At 34.8% G+C, this 19,708-nt stretch overlaps 1 protein-coding gene across 1 annotated transcript in view; it reads left to right on the top strand.

Annotated features, from left to right (window-relative positions):
* The first annotated feature begins 3,820 nt into the window (after positions 1 to 3,820).
* LOC150093345 (cholinesterase-like) overlaps positions 3,821 to 19,708 on the top strand; it is a 48,814-nt gene continuing 32,926 nt past the window's right edge. The window contains exons 1-2 of the mRNA XM_090413601.1: positions 3,821 to 4,360; positions 16,189 to 17,642. Coding sequence (XP_090269727.1) covers positions 3,821 to 4,360; positions 16,189 to 17,642 — 1,994 coding nt within the window. The remainder of the gene's footprint in view (positions 4,361 to 16,188; positions 17,643 to 19,708) is intronic.

The raw sequence follows: 19,708 nt of genomic DNA, 5'->3' as shown, positions 1-19,708 counted from the left end.
GGTAAAGATACCAGATTATTGAGCAAACTGCCTCAATAAAAATATCAGGAGAAATCTTGGAGAAATTCCCAGAAAAGAAGGGTGTCAGACAAGTATTTCTCCTATATCGTTTAACCTCTATGCTGAAAATATCTTCCAACAATTAGAAGATTTTAAAGGAGTCAGCATAGGAGGAAGGAATATAAACAACTTCAGATATGCAGACGCTACGGTACTGCTAGCTGAAAATAAAAAAAGATCTTCAAACCTACCAGAAGAGACGCTGAAGTCAAATGAAAAATACTACTTAATTTCAACTTCAAAAAAAAAAAAAAAAAAAACATGCTGGTAACAAAAGAAAAAGGGAAAATCCCCGATATAAATATTAAGATCAGAGGAAATGTTTTAGATCAAGTAGAGAGTTATTTGGGTAACTAAAGAGTGTTATATATTTGGGTAACTAATTACAGAGAATGGAAAATGTAATAAGGAAATATTAAGAAGAATATAAATTGCTAGATTAACCTTCATTAGCATGAAAAACATTCTGACCTCAAAGGAAATTCACACAAAAACAAGAATTAGGCTGTCCAAATGCTACGTATGGTCCTCACTGCTATATGTAGCAAAAACCTGGACAATATCAAAATATTGTGAAAATTAACTAAAAGCTTTTGAGATGTGGATCCTCAGGAGAATTCTTAGAGTCCCATGGACAGCCAAAAAAAAAAAATATTAGAGATGATCGGAGAAGATAGGAATCTGTTGAAAACCACCTACCTTAGTCAAATATTAAGGCACGAATCCCTACAAAAAGCACTTCTAGAACAAATGATACAAGGAAAAGAAGAAGATGAGGAGTACAAAGAACAGACTGGATGGGAAATATTAAGGACTGGACCTTATTTTCCCTATGAAGAATGCAAGAGAAGCACAAAACCGTACATGGTGGAAGCTCATGGTAGTCAACCTCCTGGAAGGAGATAACATGTGACATGACAAGAATAATAATAGTTACTGTAGATGATAATTTATAATTGCAGTTGAATAAGATTACATTTTAAAACAGTATTCATAAGTATCACAATAAGTTATATGAATATTTTACATATAACTTATTGTTATACATTAAAAGCAAAACAACTTTTGCTTTTAATGTATTTAAGTGCTGTAACTACAACATTTTATGTAATAAATGGATTTTTTCTTTCTTTCTGTTAATCTCGGTTGACATGTAATGTCTCGTCTTGCATCCTAAAAGTTTTTTAATAAGCTTATCTGAGAATGACATCAGTTAAATATTTTTTATAGATTTGATTGCTGTGTTGGAAGTAGGCTGATGTTTGAAAGGTCATATCATTGATCTGAAAGGTCTGATCAAACTGAAATTGCTGATATGTTCTGGTGTTATTACATCTGTCTTGATAGGGCACATTCTTTTTTGTCGTGGTCTTCTTTTTGAAGTAATTAGGGGACTTTTTTTTCCCTGGGAGTAGTCACTTGTTTCCATTCTGTTATTGAGTTTACACCTCTGTCCAAAAAAAACCCGAAATTTCCGAAAATAGAAGAAACTAGTGGCGCGACCTGTTGTATCTTTTTTGATGTCGAAAGCAGCAACCTTCATTAGCGTTGTGTCAACTGCTTATGACATTTGTTTCATTAGAAGCCAAGTTACAGTGCAAAGAGTGACAGTGTGTTTTGAAGAACGGTCGGAAAATGAGTTTCAAACAGAGAGCTGCGAGAGACTTTTGCGTTAGACTTGGTAAACGTTTTACTGAGACGCATCAAATGCTTCAAAGAGCATACGGTGATGAATACTTACTCAGTACTCAAGTATACGAGTGGTTTAAGCGATTTCAAAGTGGTCATGAGACGCTTGATGAGGACGAAAAACTGGGCCGTCCACACACTGGACTGAGCGAAGTTAACATCCAAAAAGTGCGTGATTTCATCAGTGAGATTGATTGAAGATGAATTGGGGATTTCAAAATCAACTGTGCACAACACTTTGACCGAGAGTTTGGGACTTCGTAAATTGAATACGCGATTTGTTCCCCACAAGTTGCCCGACGACCAAAAAATGTATCGAATTAAATACTGCAAGGACCTCATTAAAACCGCTCGTAAGGAATCAAGCTTCCTTGAAACGTTCGTTTTGAGTATGAGCGCGAAACAAAGCGCCAGAGTGCTGAGTGGAGACCATCAGAAGAGGGACATCCGAAAAAAAGTCGTTTGGAGAAGTCAAAAGTAAAAACAATGCTGATTTATTTGTACGATTCCAAGGGCATTATCCACAAGGAATTCGTGTCGCCTAGCCATACGGTCAATGGTGAGTTTTATCTCGAAGTTTTGAAGCGATTGATAGCGAGAATTCATCGCGTACAGCATGAATATCGTGATGACAGGCCGTTCGTCAAAACGCACTGTCACTCTTGGCACTATAACTTGGCTTCTAATGAAACTAATTTCATAAACAGTTGACAGTTGACACAATACTAATGAAGGTTGCCGCTTTCGACAACAAAAAGATACAACAGGTGGCGCTACTAGTTTCTTCTGTTTTCGAAAAGTTCGGTTTCTTTTTGGACAGAGGGTGTAGAATGTGGCAATTGTTATGTTCCGGGGTGATTACATCAGCTTGGTGGTCTGCGTTCAGGTAGGTTGGTATGTTGTTCCCCTTCTTTAAGACTCATCAGTGTTCCTTTTAATGTGGTTGCCATTTTATTTGGATTGGCTTTGCATCTTGTGTCATTGTAAGTAATATTTTGCTGTCTCATACTCATATAAACTAGTGATTTTTTAAATTATTATTATTATTATTATTATTATTATTATTATTATTATTATTATTATTATAAAATCCAGCAGGATAAAAAAGAAGTAGCCAAGGATCTGAATGGAAAAACCTACGACCATGCACCAATGTACCTGTCGGAGTGCTTAACAACATATAATCAGAAATTATTCTACCATACAAGAAGAGAAAAAACAGAGGGGGGAAGAAACTGACACTTTATATGAGTAAGAGACAACAAAATATTACTTAAAAAGATACAAGATTCAAAGCCAATTCAAATAAAATCCGTAGATGACCTCAACAGGCTGCCATATTAAAAGGAACACTGAGAGTCTTAAAGAAGGGGAACAACATACCAACCTACATGAACGCAGACCACCAAGCAGATGTTATCACCCCGGAACATGACAACTGCCACATTCTGAACTCGATAACAGAATGGAAACAAGTGACTACCTCAAATAAAATGAATGCATATTCTTCATGTTAACTTCAGGAGCATTCAAAAATACTGGATGAAGAAACAAGCTTATCTGAAGGAAGATATAGGCAGTATAGATGCTTTAGTATTTACAGAAGTATCCACGACAACAATCAAGAAGCAACCAATTACGTATTGTGTATTGCAAACTCTCCATATACTGTACATAGAGAGCGCTAGGGGGCGCAGAGTGAACGTCTTTTGATAAATTTGCTCCTCCTGTCTTATACTTATAAGTAATTGTATTGATATAATCACCTTTCAAATGTGCTCTAACGAATTGTCTCAGTAATATGAAAAAGTAGAGTGTATTAATTATCGAAATTGATTCAGTGGTTCCTGTAAACTAGTTCTTCAAAAAATTCAAGCCACATGTTGACTCAACCATCATTCTCGCCTTGACGTTACCTATTCATCCTTCTTCAAGGTCAACAGTCGAGATATGTCCAACGCTAATTGTAAAAGCTGTAAAGTTAAGATGGATGAAAATGAAGCACTTCAATGTTCTTTGGAATGTCGCGAATATTATCGTCCCGTATGTATAGGAATCTAAGTTTCGTAAAATGTCTAAGGACAAGAAATTAAAATGGAAATGTCAAATTTGTATTAATAGTTCTCCTAAAAATGACCTTAATACTCAAACTAAACTAAATAGAAGCAATGACGGTTTGGATTTAACCAAGGCAGTAATCAAAGATGATGGAGAAGCTGATCTTAGGGTATTCCTAAGAAAATTCAGGGAACAGCTCTTGGGAGACTTAAATGCCATCAAAGTAGAAATTAAAGATGATAACTACGCGATAAGAAGAGAAATGGAAACTCTATTTAAAGCAGAATTAAATGATCTGAAGGCATCATTGGAATATAGCTTTGCATGCATTCAAGATCTTAAGAACAAGGCCGAATGCAATGAAAAGCTAATTAACGACCTCTGCACTAAAAACACTGAACTAACAAACGAAAATAAAATACTAAAAGTCCAAGTGAATGATCTGAAATGGGAAGTTAATGAAATTCAACAGTGCTCCAGGATGAACAATATCGAAGTAAATGGTCTACCAGAAGCTCAAAATGAAAATTTGCATACTATTACGGAAAGACTGGTAAATCTACTTGGAGTAAAAAAAAAGAAGATATCATACACGTCCACAGAATACCCACTAACAGAAAAAGCGACATCAAGCCAGTTATTATTCAGTTAGAAATCAAGATTACTAAAAAGAAATGGATGATGGAGGCAAGAAAACTGAAGATTACAGCTCACCAAATTGAGGAACAATTAAAACCCGTTTCCTTCTACATAAATGAACATTTGACTAAACTTCATAAGCAACTTCTTTATGAAGCAAAACAAATGAGAGCAGAAAGAACGACAACACTAAAGTGATACGGATAAAAACACCGGACGATCTCAACGAACTCAAACAAAGAAGGCAGTAAATCTAAATGTTACCTATGAATAATTGGAGCAATATAAACCTAATGGATTTAGGATTTAACATGAATAATTTAGATTCTTATACACCTGTAAACTGTAAAAATATATATAATTTAACTTCTGTTAAGAAATTTCTTGATACTACTATAAATTAATCCAAGAATTTCAATATATATCACGTTAATATCAGATCTATAAGGTCAAATTTTGATAATTTAATGTTACTTTTTACAGAGATCCAATCTTATATAGATGTACTAGTCTTAAGTGAAATACGGATCAAACAGTTTGAGGTTGATCATTATTCTCTCGCAGATTACTATGTGTATTATGATTGTGGCGATTATAATCGTTCAGGTGGATTAATTCTCTATATGCTAAAAAAAATATTTATAAATTTCACAGACTGGAATAATTGAAAATACAAATCGCTGAAACTGTAATGATTTACGATACAGCAATGAATATACTTATAATTGCAATATACCGTGCATGCGATGGCTCAGTAGATATCTTTCTAACAGAGCTAAATAATGTCTTAAAAACCTTAAAATATGACACTATCATACTAGTGGGGGATATAAATTTGGACCTTCATAAGAATAACAGTAAAACTGAAGAATATGTATATTATCTACTCATGGGTTTCTTGCTTACATCGATGGCAATACGAGAGAAATGTACAACTCGAATAGTTGAATGCAACTAGTCACATATTCATAAGAAACAGAATGGCCTATGAGGTATCCACTGCAATTTACATTAGTAATATAACAGATCACCATTCGATACTTTTGAAACTATCTATACCTGATAGTGTTAACATGAGTGGCACAGGTAGTCAGAATAAATTTGTAATTGGCACCAATTATAAAAAATTTGAACGATACATAAAACATTATCAACTGCCACAAACTGACTTATTAGACACAAATCAGTTTCAGTTAGAGGGCAATGACATCACTGATATACTTAACAAAATGAACAACCACTTTACCAACTATGGCAGTTGTGTTTTCGACCCTGCAGAAAGAGCAAAGTATGTCAGTCACCTTCCGTAGATTAAGAATTATATGTATCTACATGCAGTAAACGAAGATCAAGTGAAGTGTGTAGTAATCGGATTAAAAAAAGGGAAAAAAGTGGGATGTGACAACATAAATGTTAAAAAGTTAAACATTATCATTAGGCATAAATTACAATTCTTTACAAATATCATTAATAAATCCTTTGAACATGGTAAATTTATAGAACACATAAAGACTGCTTCAGTTGTACCGTTATTTAAAGGAGGAAATAGAAATGAAATCGAAAATTACAGACCAATATCTATACTATCCACAATCTCAAAGGTTATTGAAATTCTGATAACAAAAACGCTTAAATAGCTATTTAAATACAATATCATTTTACGCAACTAATCAATAGGTTCAGATCCGAATGCAATACTGAAAAAGCGCTACTGGAGTTTCATAAAAAGGTCTATAGTGGAATAAATGAAGGAATGCACACGGCAGCTGTTTTTCTTGATATATCCAAAGCGTTCGACTGTGTTCATCATGATCTATTGCTATTGAAAATGTCCAAATACTGCATTAGGAGAATTACTAATGACTGGTTCAGATCCTATCTGAATAATAGAAAACAATATACCAGCTATGATATATTTAAAAGCACAACAAACATAATAAAACACGGAGTCCCACAAGAGTCGGTACTAGGACCCATCCTATTCATAATACATGTTAATGATCTATGTAAATACAAACTTTTTGGCAAAATGATATCCTTTGCTGACTATACGGCTTTAGTATACACCGAAACAACCCTTGAAAATCTAAAAAATCGGATTAATAGCGATGTGTTAAAACTAAGTATATGGTTTAGCAACAACGGATTTAACATTAATACCGACAAAACGAGATATACGTACTTTACATTAACAGACAAATTAGATCACAGTATAACTATAAAATTAGATCACAGTATAACTATAAAATGGCATGAAAGGAAATGTAGCGATACTCTAAATTGTAAATGTAGCTTAATCAAAAAAACAAAAACCGTCAAGTATTTGGGCCTCCATATCGATAGCAATTTGAAGTGGAACTCCCACACCACTTTCTTAACAAATAAGTTTAGGTTCGTAATTAACAGAATATATGATGTTAAAAAATTTGTATGTAAATGCAGCATTCTTAAGATGTTTATACTATTCCTGGATAAATTCTTCACTGCAATACGGCATTACCTGTTGGGGAGGAGACTATTATAACAATCTGCTTCCATTAATAAGAATACAAAACAGAATAATTAGAGCCATAACTACTACCGACTTTGTACATTCAATCAATGATCTGTATATCGTTCATAATATTCTACCATTTCAGAAACTATATCTCTATGGCTGTCTGTTATATGTAAAAAGAAACACTGCAAGTTTCTTGGTATATGATGTAAACTATGGATTGCGCTGCGGTCGAAACACGCTGGAAGTACCTATGGCTAACAAAGAAATTTCTCATAAATCTTTCGAGTACATTGGGACGAGCAGCTATAATAAACTTCCGAATGAAATTAAATCTATAACCTCAGAATATGTATTCAGAAAAAGATTGAGAAACTACCTTATGGGATTAAAGAATGTTGACAATTATTTTAAACGTATGGTATAAGAGATCTTTATAACTCATATATCATAACCAATTAAGGTATTGATTTAAAAATTGGTTCATTCAATTAGGAATTAAAATATCAACACGTACATTATTATAACTGGTAAGGGAGCTCTTAGATGCGGTCCCCGGACTCTCAGTGTCTGTTTTGAGCTAATTACTTTTCTAGTAACCAATATAGCTACGGCCCTTGGTAACACATATTTGCATTAACTAACTTACATTACTCTAAACCAGTTACTTATCATAACTATGAAACCAATCGATATATATTATATTCTACTTGCATATATGAGAAAACTTTTAATTAACTATAATAAAATAATAGCCAAAATAAGTGTTAGTACCAATAGAATATGATAGTAATACTTGAATTTTATTTTGTAACATTGTACTGTGCATTGAACTGTATCGTGAAATATTGTCATACTTATACAAGTTGAATAGTATAATATGTATATTTTGTATACGTGATGTGAATAATAAATAAAAATATAATTTTTTTAAAATTCCAAATCAATCCAAAAACACAATATGGCTTTCAAACAAATAAAGGAACAGCAACACTCCTGGAAGATTTCACAGACCTAATAAACACTGCATTAGATAAAAATAGCATAGTATTAGTCGTTTTTATTGACCTAACAAAATCTTTTGACACACTGATAAACAAAACCTTGTTGAACAAAACCAACACATATCGGAATCGGAGGTCGTCTACTCCAGTGGTTCAAAGCATACATGAAAAACAGAAAACACATCACAAGTATAGGAAAAGCGCAGAGCAAGGAGATGCTGATAACTTGTGGATTACCAAAAGGAGTTGTTTTATCTCCCATTATGTTCAACATATACACAAACGATATTAGCCATCTTCTCCTAAAAAGTAAAATCTTCCAATTCGAAGAAGACACGGGCGTTGTACCATTTACATCAAAGCAAATATCTCTTACACAAATATGCAACACGACATCAATCGGATCACTAACTGGCTAACTGGACAACGGTATATATATCCAACCTGAAAAAACAAAGCTAATGATATACAAAAACCTCCAGATCCAACCCATAGAAACTAAACATCGCTCTACCCGACATCCATCCTCCTGTACACAAAGCGCAGATCCTAAAACCACAATTATAACACAAGCGAAATCAACACGATATCTCGGACTTCTTTCGATGCTGATCAAAGCTGGAATAGCCATACAAATTATCTACACAACAACTCAGGATAATAGAAAGCAAACGATATCGATTGAAAGACACTGCTCTGACATATATAAAAAATAAATAAACATATAAAGAGTTATTGTAAAAAACATTTTAAGATATGCAATTACATTATACGCATTCTGCTTGTTATATTTATATTTATTGTATTATATTTATATTTATAAAAATATAAATTTATTTATGCGCAGTCTGCAAGGTTTAAGGTAACCAGTAGTGTACCACAAGGATCAGTCTTTAGTCCAATGTTAATTCAATCTGTACATTAATGATATTGGGAACGTTTTAATGAACAACATACAGCTATTTGCTGATGATGCAAAGATAGGTAGGATAACCAGGAATGGTGCTGATATGCAGAATAATTTGAATAGGCTGGAATTGTTTGCATGGGAAAATGGATGTCAGTAAATGTAAAGTCATACACTTCAGCGTGATCAGTTAGCCATATAAATTATGAAAGTTATCCAATGTCGTATTATATTGGTGGGATTATGCTAGAAGAAACTGATGAGGCTAGGGATCTTGGAGTGTTAATAGATAGGAAGTTATTTAGGGGTCATGTGGCAAAGATTGCATATACAACTCAAAAGATAATTGCAACTGAAACGAACGTTCACATGTAAAGATAAGGATGTTATTTTTCCTCTATACAAGGCCTTGATAATACCTCACTTGGACTGTTGTGCGCAGATCTGATCTCCTGGTTTCCGTTGTTGCGATTCTGATATATTGGAGAGAGCGCAAAGGAGAGCGTTAAAAATGATATCAGGATTATGAAATACTGATTATGAAGACAAATTGAGAATTTATAGACTGCAATCACTAGCAAACAGGAAAAAGAGGGATGATGTGATTGAGACTTACAGACTTCTGAAAGGGTCATACAGGATTTCAAAGAATGGAATTTTTCAATTTATGGAGGGTGGGGAAAGGACGAGAGGGCTTCCTTGGAAGATGAGAATGAAAGCTGTTAAGAAAGGGGGGGAGGCTAGATTTTTCTCTCAGAGGGTGGTGCGTGATTGGGGTGGATTGCAATTTGGATGTTACGAGTGCAAGAAATGTGAATGAATTCAAGAACAGGTATGATAGCTGGTGTGTGTGTGTGTGTAGTATGTGGCCTCCCTCGATGAGTCTCTGACTCCCTAGAGGTCTTTCTTAATAATAATAATAATTTAGAAACAAAAGAAATCAATTTTATAGATTTACAGAATTCGATTCTATCGATCACAATATGTAATCATGAAAACTATATTCTAGGAAATTAGAAGAGATGTAACCTTCCGTTTAAGTTTGGGAACAAAGAAAAAATGCTGTCATTTCCATCAAATCCCATCTTTTTTCTGATTTAGATGTTAAATATTTCTGAAAGCGAACCTAATCAGCCGTTCTGATATGATACAGCTACAATTTTCTCCAAGCAATACACCCATCTTTGAGATGCCAAATCTGAACATACACAGATGGTTCTGTGAAAATAAATCGCAACTGAATGCACAAAAAATAAATAAATGTGTCACTTTTTTTTAACTAAAAGGTAGGTTAAGAGACCTACCAGTTATATTCCTGCACTTCCGATACACCATTTCCGCTCTTACAAATGAAGATACATATGATATGGATTATTCAACATTAAACACATAGTATTTAATATAAACTTACGAATGCAATATGAAATTTGAATCTGAAAGAAGGGAGTGTACAAAAATAGAAAAGGTTCGTCGAGTCTTTGACAGGAATCTGATCCACATATCTCCAGCCACAGAGCTTCCTCGAAAGCGATTGAGTTAGGGAGGCTCCACATTCGTGTTAGTATTTATTTTATTTATTTATTTGGTATTTATACTACGTATTAGTAATTAACTGAGCTGTAGTAATACTTCATGTTATATAATTATTTTGAAAATAATTAAAACTAACAACTGAAAAGTATGTTCTTCGGTTTTGCATGAATTAAGCCATGACTGATCTTCGATCTCCTGAGGTCACAATCTACTAATGAATTCTGGATCAATTAAATCGGTCCCCTAGACCCCTATTGACAACTTTCTAGATGAAATAATTTTTATGCACGTCATGTAACTTCTGTCTTAACATTACATTATATTCTGCAGATAATAATAGCATTACCTGTTTCACTGTGCTTACAACTCATATTTATTATTACTATTGTTATACGGCGACCTCCATGGAGTCCGAAGACTCATCACGGGAGACCCAAACTATCCACACAATATCTATCATCTCTTCTTGAACTCACTGATAGACTAAAGCAGTCACAACTGAGTCAGGCAATGCATTCCATTCATTCACCACTCTCCAAGCAAAAAATATAGTCCTCACATCCTGGTTAACCACACTCTTACTTAATTTCCAGGAATGACTTCTGGTTATTCTACCCCTATCCCACTGCTGAAATATTCCCCTGCATCAATCTTATAAAACTCTTTTAGTAACTTAAATATTTTAATCATATCCTCTCATATCCACCTACCAGCCTACCTCTGTATCTCACAAACTCTCAATCTATCAATGTAGGAAGCATTGATTATACCACTCACCTATTTGGTCACTCGCCTCTGAATCTTTTCTACCACTTCGTCATCTCCAAGAACCCAGGCGACCAGACCTGAGCACAGTTATTCAGATGTGGACGAACCAACGCCTTACAAAGAAGAATAATAACTTCTTTATCTCTATGGTGTTTTTCAATAACCAAGTAATTCTATGAGCTGTCTTGGACACCTTAGCAATGTGATCTCTGAACTTCAGCTCTCTGTCCACCAACATCCCCAATTCCCTAGCCTCATTAATCTCTTGGAGTACCGTTCGATCAATGTGGTATACAGCTAGTAATCTTTTAATCCCAAAATGCATGACTTTATACCTTTCCACATTGAACTGATATCCATCATCTTTTGCCCATTCTTGCCATCTTATTTAAGTCATCCCGTTTTTATATCAGTTTGATTAATTATTACGCTACCCATCTTTGCATCATCAGCGAACAACTGAATAACTCCCTTCAAGTCATTTCCTATATCATTTATATACAAATTAAACAATAATGGTCCAAGCACAGAGCCTTGCAGCACAACACTGGTCATCTGCTTCATTCTGGATTCTGCTCCTCCATTACTTTTTGATATCTCTCTATGAGCCAATCTGGTATCCACATCACTAGTTTAATATCCATCCCCATTAGTTCTCCCCCATTATGCTTAAGAGTGTTCCATGGTGTATCCTGTCAAAAGTCTTAGCTAAATCCAGCAGTATCACTGTGTAGCCATTTCCCTTGTCCAACTCAGCTGTCACTTTATTATAAAAAGTTAATAAATTACTAACGCAAGATCGTCTTTTAACAAAACCATGTTTCCTCCAATGGTATACCCATTAAACTGGATACGAATATGACATAGAATGTCATATTCGTATCCACCCATTCCTGAATTCTGTCTTTAACCAACTTTTCCAATACTTTTACCACTACTCTCGAGATGGTGATTAGTCTGCAATTTTGTACTGCAGCCTTAGGGCCTCCTTTTATGCGAATGAACTATTTTACCTTCCTTCCATTCCAGAGGGACCTTACCAGAGCTCAGACGTAAGTTAAACAGCAACGTGTGAGGCATTGACAATGTCTTTGCACATTCACGTAATACGCGAACTGATATCCTATCCAAAGTACAGCAGTGTTTGCAATATCCTAAATACTGATGTTTGATCCTAAATCTGATTCATTAAGTTCTCATATTAAATTCTCATGTCAGTTATTGCTACAAAAGTCACAGAAATATCCTCACTTAGGTGATTCGAACAGGATCCTTTCCAGCTAATTGGCTCGTTGAAATTAATTAAACTACGGAGGCTCCTTCACCTTTATAGCACAACATTATTCTATTATATATTGCAGTTTCAAAATTTTCTGAGCATCCTTCTCCTCCTTGTGAGTTAACAACAATTAAGGATGATCATAATCAAAACTAATGCCGTTTGTAATGTGGTAATGTCATATAGAATATATAATTAAAATGTATATAAGGAATTTACTCAGAGATAGAAATTAAATAATATTTTGAGTAACTTTTTAATGTATTCAAAGGCATCTTTAAGTAGGAAATGAGAAAAATATAACTAAAAGGAGAGTTCTTCCTCTGTGAATGAGAGAAGGCTCATTTATAGTAGTATGATAGTATGATTTATCTCAAATTATGAAGAACCTTGGTTTAGCTTAATTCAAAATCTGCCAACCATGTTAAGCATTTTTCAGCTAATAAGTGAAATTAATCCAATCATAACATAACTGGAAATGAAATATTCAAGGCTTATACTGCTCCAGGTAAAGAAATGTTATCCACGGAAAAACCATGCAAATGAGTTAATTGGCAATGGATTAAAAAAAAAAAACATATTTCATCTGACTATAGCACGTGCAGTTTCTCAAGGGTAATAACAAGTTAAGACTGAAGGTCTTCTTGTAAATGGCAAAACAGGTTATCGGAAAGGTACAATTATTGTATTTAAGAACCGAACTGTTCAGCAACCAAACACCAAAAGTAACTTTAAGAACCTCTAATAGGTAAGTCGAACCGAATGTTTGTTGCTTTTCACTTTGTTATTGAAATTTTATATTTATATAATAAATAGTAGTTACTACGTTTTAGTTAGTGTACTAGCTAAAGTACAGTATATGGAAACGTAAGCCACATTTCATCCATTATAAGTTCGGTGTATTCAATCAACATTATCTGTCTGTTACCAGATATGAAATTTCCCAACCCTTCAATAATTGGCTTAGATCATTGAATGGGTCCCGGAGATTGTAACAATATGTAGCGGTTAACAAAATATAGCGCTTTTCTGCTAAACTTTGACCAAACCATCTTCATAATTCTTTTAGGAATGATTTTATATATATAACTACGACACTATAAATATAAATAACTTTATTCAAAAAATTATTATTATCATTCTGAGTTGCGACTTCATGAGGATATTGAAGTGTATAATGATAGTTTCGATGCGTCAGAAAATACTGAATAAAGAAAAGATGAGGAACATGGTAACATTAGATGAGATCGATGACACTGTTATTATCATTATTCAACAAGGCACCTCCGTAAACTCCGAAGACATCGCGGGAGTCGAACTATCCATTGATTCCTTTGAACATTACATCCCATTTAATTCCAAGGCCGTATTTGCACGGTCATTCTACAATATCCTAAATACTTCCAGTTCTTCAACTTTTAGTCTCACATTACTCCTTGTCGCATCAACATCCTCACTAGAATGATAAATACAACGACCACTTCCAAAGTGGTCGTTCAGTAACTAAACTATCTTGTTTGCTTCTATCACACTGCTAGGCACATCAGCACTCGTTAAGGTTATCCTTCGATAGTCATTCTTCCTTATATAAATCCAGTGGATATTAAATCCAGAATTATTTCAAAACCGAAATTTTATTTTAGTAAATACTGTACGCACCGACCAAGAGTTCGCTTACGAAAAATACACCTCTCCGACACTTCGAGTTCCTTAGTACTGAACGAGAGTTTTTCCCCTCTTAAGATTTCTGCCTGGTATCTGAGGAGAACCAACAAGTTCGAAACAGCTGTCAGGCCAGTGAAACCTTTTCAAAATGGACCAATAGAAGGCGAATATATGGACGCTTGGGCAAGCGATAATGCTGGATTTAATATCTACTTGATTTATATAATTTTGCCTCGCCAATCTGAAGCCTTTTGGTTCTTTATTTTAGTTATTCTTCCTTTTACTTGCCACATACCGAAACACATTCTTTAGGATATACTTTTTCCTGCTGGGCTAATTTCTTGTCATAATCTTAGTTTGGGTTCTTAACAAGATGTTCAACTTTCTTGCTTTAGCCTTGTACATTCTCTTGAGATACTCGTTGGCTGCACTGCTAACATCCTTCCTTTGAAGATTCTCTATTCGCTGCCTCCTAAGTGTGTTATAATCAACTGCCCTATAGTTCTCCATGCACCCTTCTTAAGTGAAAACTTCACATATTTTGCTTAGTACTGTGTTTGCTATCTTAAGGTTTCTGCCTGGTCTCTGAGGAGAACCAACCAGTAAGAAGCAGCATGTCATGCTTCACTTCACAAGTCATGCCAACATTCTGTCTCTCTCTCCCTCAGTTGGAGGCAATGTTACCACCTTAATTATGGACTGATCGTCTGTCGTTTTATGTCAAATAAAATTACCTCTTAGTAATTACCTTTAGTGAGCTATCTGATTTTTTGTCCTTTCATATTTATGTCTGTAGTTGAGGTTTACCATAATAATTCGTTGACTCGCAATCACTGTGCCATTCGCTGATATATTCTGCCGCATCATCTCTCGCATCGCATGGCCTATAACTTCACCCAACTATATAAATTGTTCAAATGGTCTCACAACAGATTATTTAAAAATAAAATAGTACAAGCCTTTCTTAATCGCCTACTCTTTGGGCTACAAAGAGTAGGTGATTCATGGTTTGCTGTTAGCCAAGTCTCACTAATGACGACAAGTTTTGGCAAGGTTGTATTAACGAATGCCAAAAGGTTCTCTCTCCTATTCCTACTAGCATTAGCATTCATGAAATAAAATCTCCTTAGCACATCCGAAATAACTACCATCTGTTAATGAGTTAATCTTATACTGATTAACCCATTCGACGTTGTCACCTGAGAGACCAGATTAAGCATTTCTGTTTATTCTTACACGCACTGCTTCACGAGTGCCTACTCATACTCATCTTCATTGACCTAAGAGGTATAGTTTTTCTAACTTTGCACTTTCACACTCTCAAGTGAACAATTCTTTCTCTAGACAGCTAATTCCGAATCCCTTTAAATACAGTCATCAGAATTATATAAGTCCTTCCTTCCGTCAGTTTCACTTCACATGTGCACACGCAAAGTTCCTTCTGCGCAGCGTATGTATTCATTCATTTGTGATCATTGTCCTCCTCTTGAACTCACTTATGTCATAGTGTGGCAACAAGTTTATAATATAAAATATTCGCGCCTATAAAAATACTTAAATAAGTGTCCTTTCCATTTATTTTAAAAAAATAAAATAATAATAATTACCACAACTACCTACTATTAGAACGCATACTCATGCATGGAACTATAAGTTCCCACTCATACTGCACATATAAACTTGTTTGCTCACGTTGGATAGATTAGAATGGAAACAACAATACTATTTCTAGTTTTCATTCGGTAGTGTAATTTAACATTGTTACTATTATAAACTGACACGTCTATCATGCTCATGTATATACTGTATGAATTCATACCCTATCTCTATTGGTTCAGCAAGAATTCCGATAAATTCTAAAAAAATACGTTTTTGCTATATCTTTATAGTATAAATGAAAATAAAATTTCTACATTAAGTGGGAGTTAATAAAATTATTTCTATCCTTTTCTAGGAAATTTCTTCCAGTGCTTCCAAGTATCCTGAAGATTAATTTAGAAACACAAAAAGGTCAGCAAGTATGCTTTCTTTCTTCGTGAAATCAAAATATTTTGTTTCAGTCATTATACTAATAATACTTCCTTGCCAGGAAGTGTGTACTGAATCCCAACAAGAAGATTTGGTTGTTCAGACTAGCAAAGGACCCGTGAGAGGAATCAATATAAATGCACGGGAAAACAAGTCTGTGGAAGCTTTTCTTGGCATACCGTACGCCAAACCGCCTGTAGGTGAATATCGTTTCCGTCCACCACAAGTTATTGATGAATGGTCGGAAGTATTGAATGCCACAAAAAAGCCAAAGAACTGTATGCAAATACTGGGTTTAGGACATAAACGAATAGACCTCTTGCTAAAATTAATGACACCAAAAACATTTGGAGAAGACTGCCTACAGTTGAATGTGTGGAGACCAAAACCACCACCAAAAAATGCAACCGTGTTAGTATGGATTCATGGAGGTATATTCATCATCGGATCTTCGGGAGCAAAACTATTTGACGCACAGGGTTTAGTTAGCGAAGAAAATGTAATTGTGGTGTCCATAAATTATAGACTTGGATCATTTGGATTTCTTTACTTTGATCATCTAGGTGCACCGGGGAATGTAGGATTACTGGACCAAACGATGGCTATTCAGTGGGTGAGAGAGAATATTGATGCCTTCGGAGGAAATCCAGAAAGTATCACGCTGTTTGGAGAGAGTGCAGGATCGTCAAGTGTTGGTTTTCATCTGCTGTCGCCACTCAGTAGAAACCTTTTCAAAGGAGCAATCTTGCAGAGTGGGGGTGTTACATCACCATGGGCAATGCAAACCAGAACAAAGAATACTGATCACGGACTTCGATTAGCAGAAGCATTAAACTGTCCTCATGATAAGGATGATGTTGATGCTATTTTGGACTGCCTCAGAAAAAAAGACGCCAAAGAAATCGCTGAGAAAGAATACAAATTACGTTCACTGATATATCCGTCTTTTGCTCCTGTAGTTGATGGACATTTCCTTGTAGAAGATCCGGAAAAGTCTCTTCAAGAAAATAATTTCATGAACACAAGTATCCTCATTGGATCTAACTTAAACGAAGGAATTCTTTTCGCAGTAGCTTACTTACCCGAAATATTGGATCTGAGAGAAAACCTTTCAATAACACATGACCAGTTCCTCCTTAGTATGGAAATGTTTTCTCCTTATGAGGATGAAAAGATTCAGAAGTCCATTCTCTACGAGTACACTGACTGGATAGATTTTAATCACGTTCTTAGTATTGATCAATTAGAAGGTGATATCCATTTCACTTGTCCTACACACCGATTTGCTCAAAGTTATGCCAATTCAGGAAACAACGTTTACTTGTACAGATTCGATTACAGACCACAATCTGCGATATCCCTTAGTTCTCCCAACTGGATGGGTTCATATCACATGAGCGAGATCCCTTACGTTTTCGGTTTATTTCATACTCCTTTGTTCAATGAATTCACTGCTGATGACATTCAGATGTCCCGTAGAATGATGAGATATTGGGCCAACTTTGCACGTACTGGGTAAGTTGTATTTTCTTTTTTAATTAATAAAGAGCTGAGATTATGTAATCTTAATCATCTCAGAAAAAAATTTCAGAGCTTGTTGAAAGGCAGTTAAAACATATACGTATATAAATGAAATGGATAGTGAGTGACTGTTTTTGCTATTCCAAATTAGTTTAAATTATTGATTGAAAAGTTGAAATTGATTCTGAAATTCTTGACGGAAAAAAATTCAAGACTGAGACTGTTTAAATAAGTTTACAGAAAGTAAGCTTTCAGTTTTCAGTTTCTGTAAACTTAGCGTTTATCTTCTGTTGAAGATGGTTAATCGCCTTCAACAGTTCCTTCAACAAATCAAGGGTTGGTATGCAAAATGATGTATCCATTAATTTTGTTTATTTTTTACGAAAATCATGAATTATTTTTATAAATGAAATTTACGTTAAGCAGGTTAGATGTGAACTATAAATTTTGATAGATGACAGAGATAAAGTAGGAGATGCAGGTTTTTAACGGTTTGTGATCGTGGAAAATATGTATTAAAACTGTACTAAAGAGTGGAAGCCATTTTGTTGTTCTGGGGGTGAGTTATTTCTTATTAAGCAGATTTGACGCAAGTCCAAATACTTTGCTAGCATGGCACGACAAGTTCAATATATACAGCATAGACTTCGTGTATCTCTGAAAATTTACAATGTTTTTTAATATTATCCTTTATAGGTATCATATCTCGAGTCATTCTCGTTAGCCTTTAAAACGCAAGCAATTTGAGAAAAAAAATGTCAATGAGTGTGGTCATCGTATGCTTCTTATTAATACTTCGTTAGTCTTTTCCCAAATTAACGACTTTTTTCTTTCTTAATTTGTTATATGGTTAGCTAGCCAGAAAACAAATCAGTATAAACACTTCTTTGGGAAAAAAATAATAATAACTCTAATTTATCAACTTTATCAAATTTGCGATAGTATCGGAGAAAGTAATGCTTTCTTGTAGAATCTTCAACACCAAAACGGAATTTCCTTGCCTTTGAATATATTTCTTTCACCACATAAAAACCCTCATAGTCCAACTCTTCGGTAGTGGAGGAGTTACTCCAACCGAACCACAATTTCATCTCTGCATTGACCTATTCCTTGTCATTCTCCAAAAAGGATACTGATGAGATGTCCTTCATTTAGAAAATAACTAAAAGTCCGAACGATTTCTAGAATATGATGATACGAAACCAGGAGTGTTCGCATCAACTGCTATTGAAGAGATGGAATTGAAGTTATGTAGCATCATCCCTGATGTTTGGCTCTATTGAATTTGTCATTATTTCATAAATTGAAAACACGTCTCAAGGATATCCTTTATGTAAATGACGTCTGACGCAGAGGTGAGAAAATTATTCTATAAATAGTCTGAAGAAATTTACAATAACATTGTTGAAAAATTACTTGTACGAATATAGAAAATGCACAGAAAGAGAGGATTATTTAAATCCTAAAGTACGACGTTTAGGATTTAACGTCGTACTTTATAGAAAACTTGCTAAAAAAAAGATTAGAAATACTTGCACGCTTACACATCTGCTTTTCATGGAAGACTTTCCAATACATTTTGATTAAATGACACGAATATTTCGGCTCCTTCCTCAACCAAAAGGGTAGTCGGTTCCTATTGTGATGTTGAAAACATAAGTTTCTCCTTCAAGGTGCTCGGTAAGTTTCAGATGAGAATTCTGTGCAAACTTTTGTTGCTGAATTCCACAGGACCCTCCCTAGTTCGGTGTTTATTATTCAAGGCAGTACGGTAGACCAAATGGGAACCAACATCATTGCAACCGTTCTTAACAAATGAGATGATACACTAGCAAATAACATTTTTCTTGAGATTGCCTTCTCATTTGAAGAGGGTAGAGCGATTTATCATTGATTTCTTCCCAGTAGTCTGCAGTTTCAATGAATGAGAGTTCCGTCTCCTGTCGAACCATGCATTCTTGGGATGAAATTTGGCATGTACTCAGCAGCCCTTACACGTAAGCTAAAGATAATGAAGTTCAGATAAGTAATGCTTCGAAACAAAACCTCTCCAGCTGCTG

Source organism: Typopeltis vanoorti, chromosome 24 (genome assembly GCF_054136105.1).
Source record: "Typopeltis vanoorti isolate ZY-2024b chromosome 24, IOZ_Tvanoo_1.0, whole genome shotgun sequence".
Classification (NCBI taxonomy): Eukaryota; Metazoa; Arthropoda; class Arachnida; order Uropygi; family Thelyphonidae; genus Typopeltis; species Typopeltis vanoorti.
Note: the sequence above shows the minus strand (reverse complement) of the source record. Positions and strands in the feature narration are given on the sequence as shown.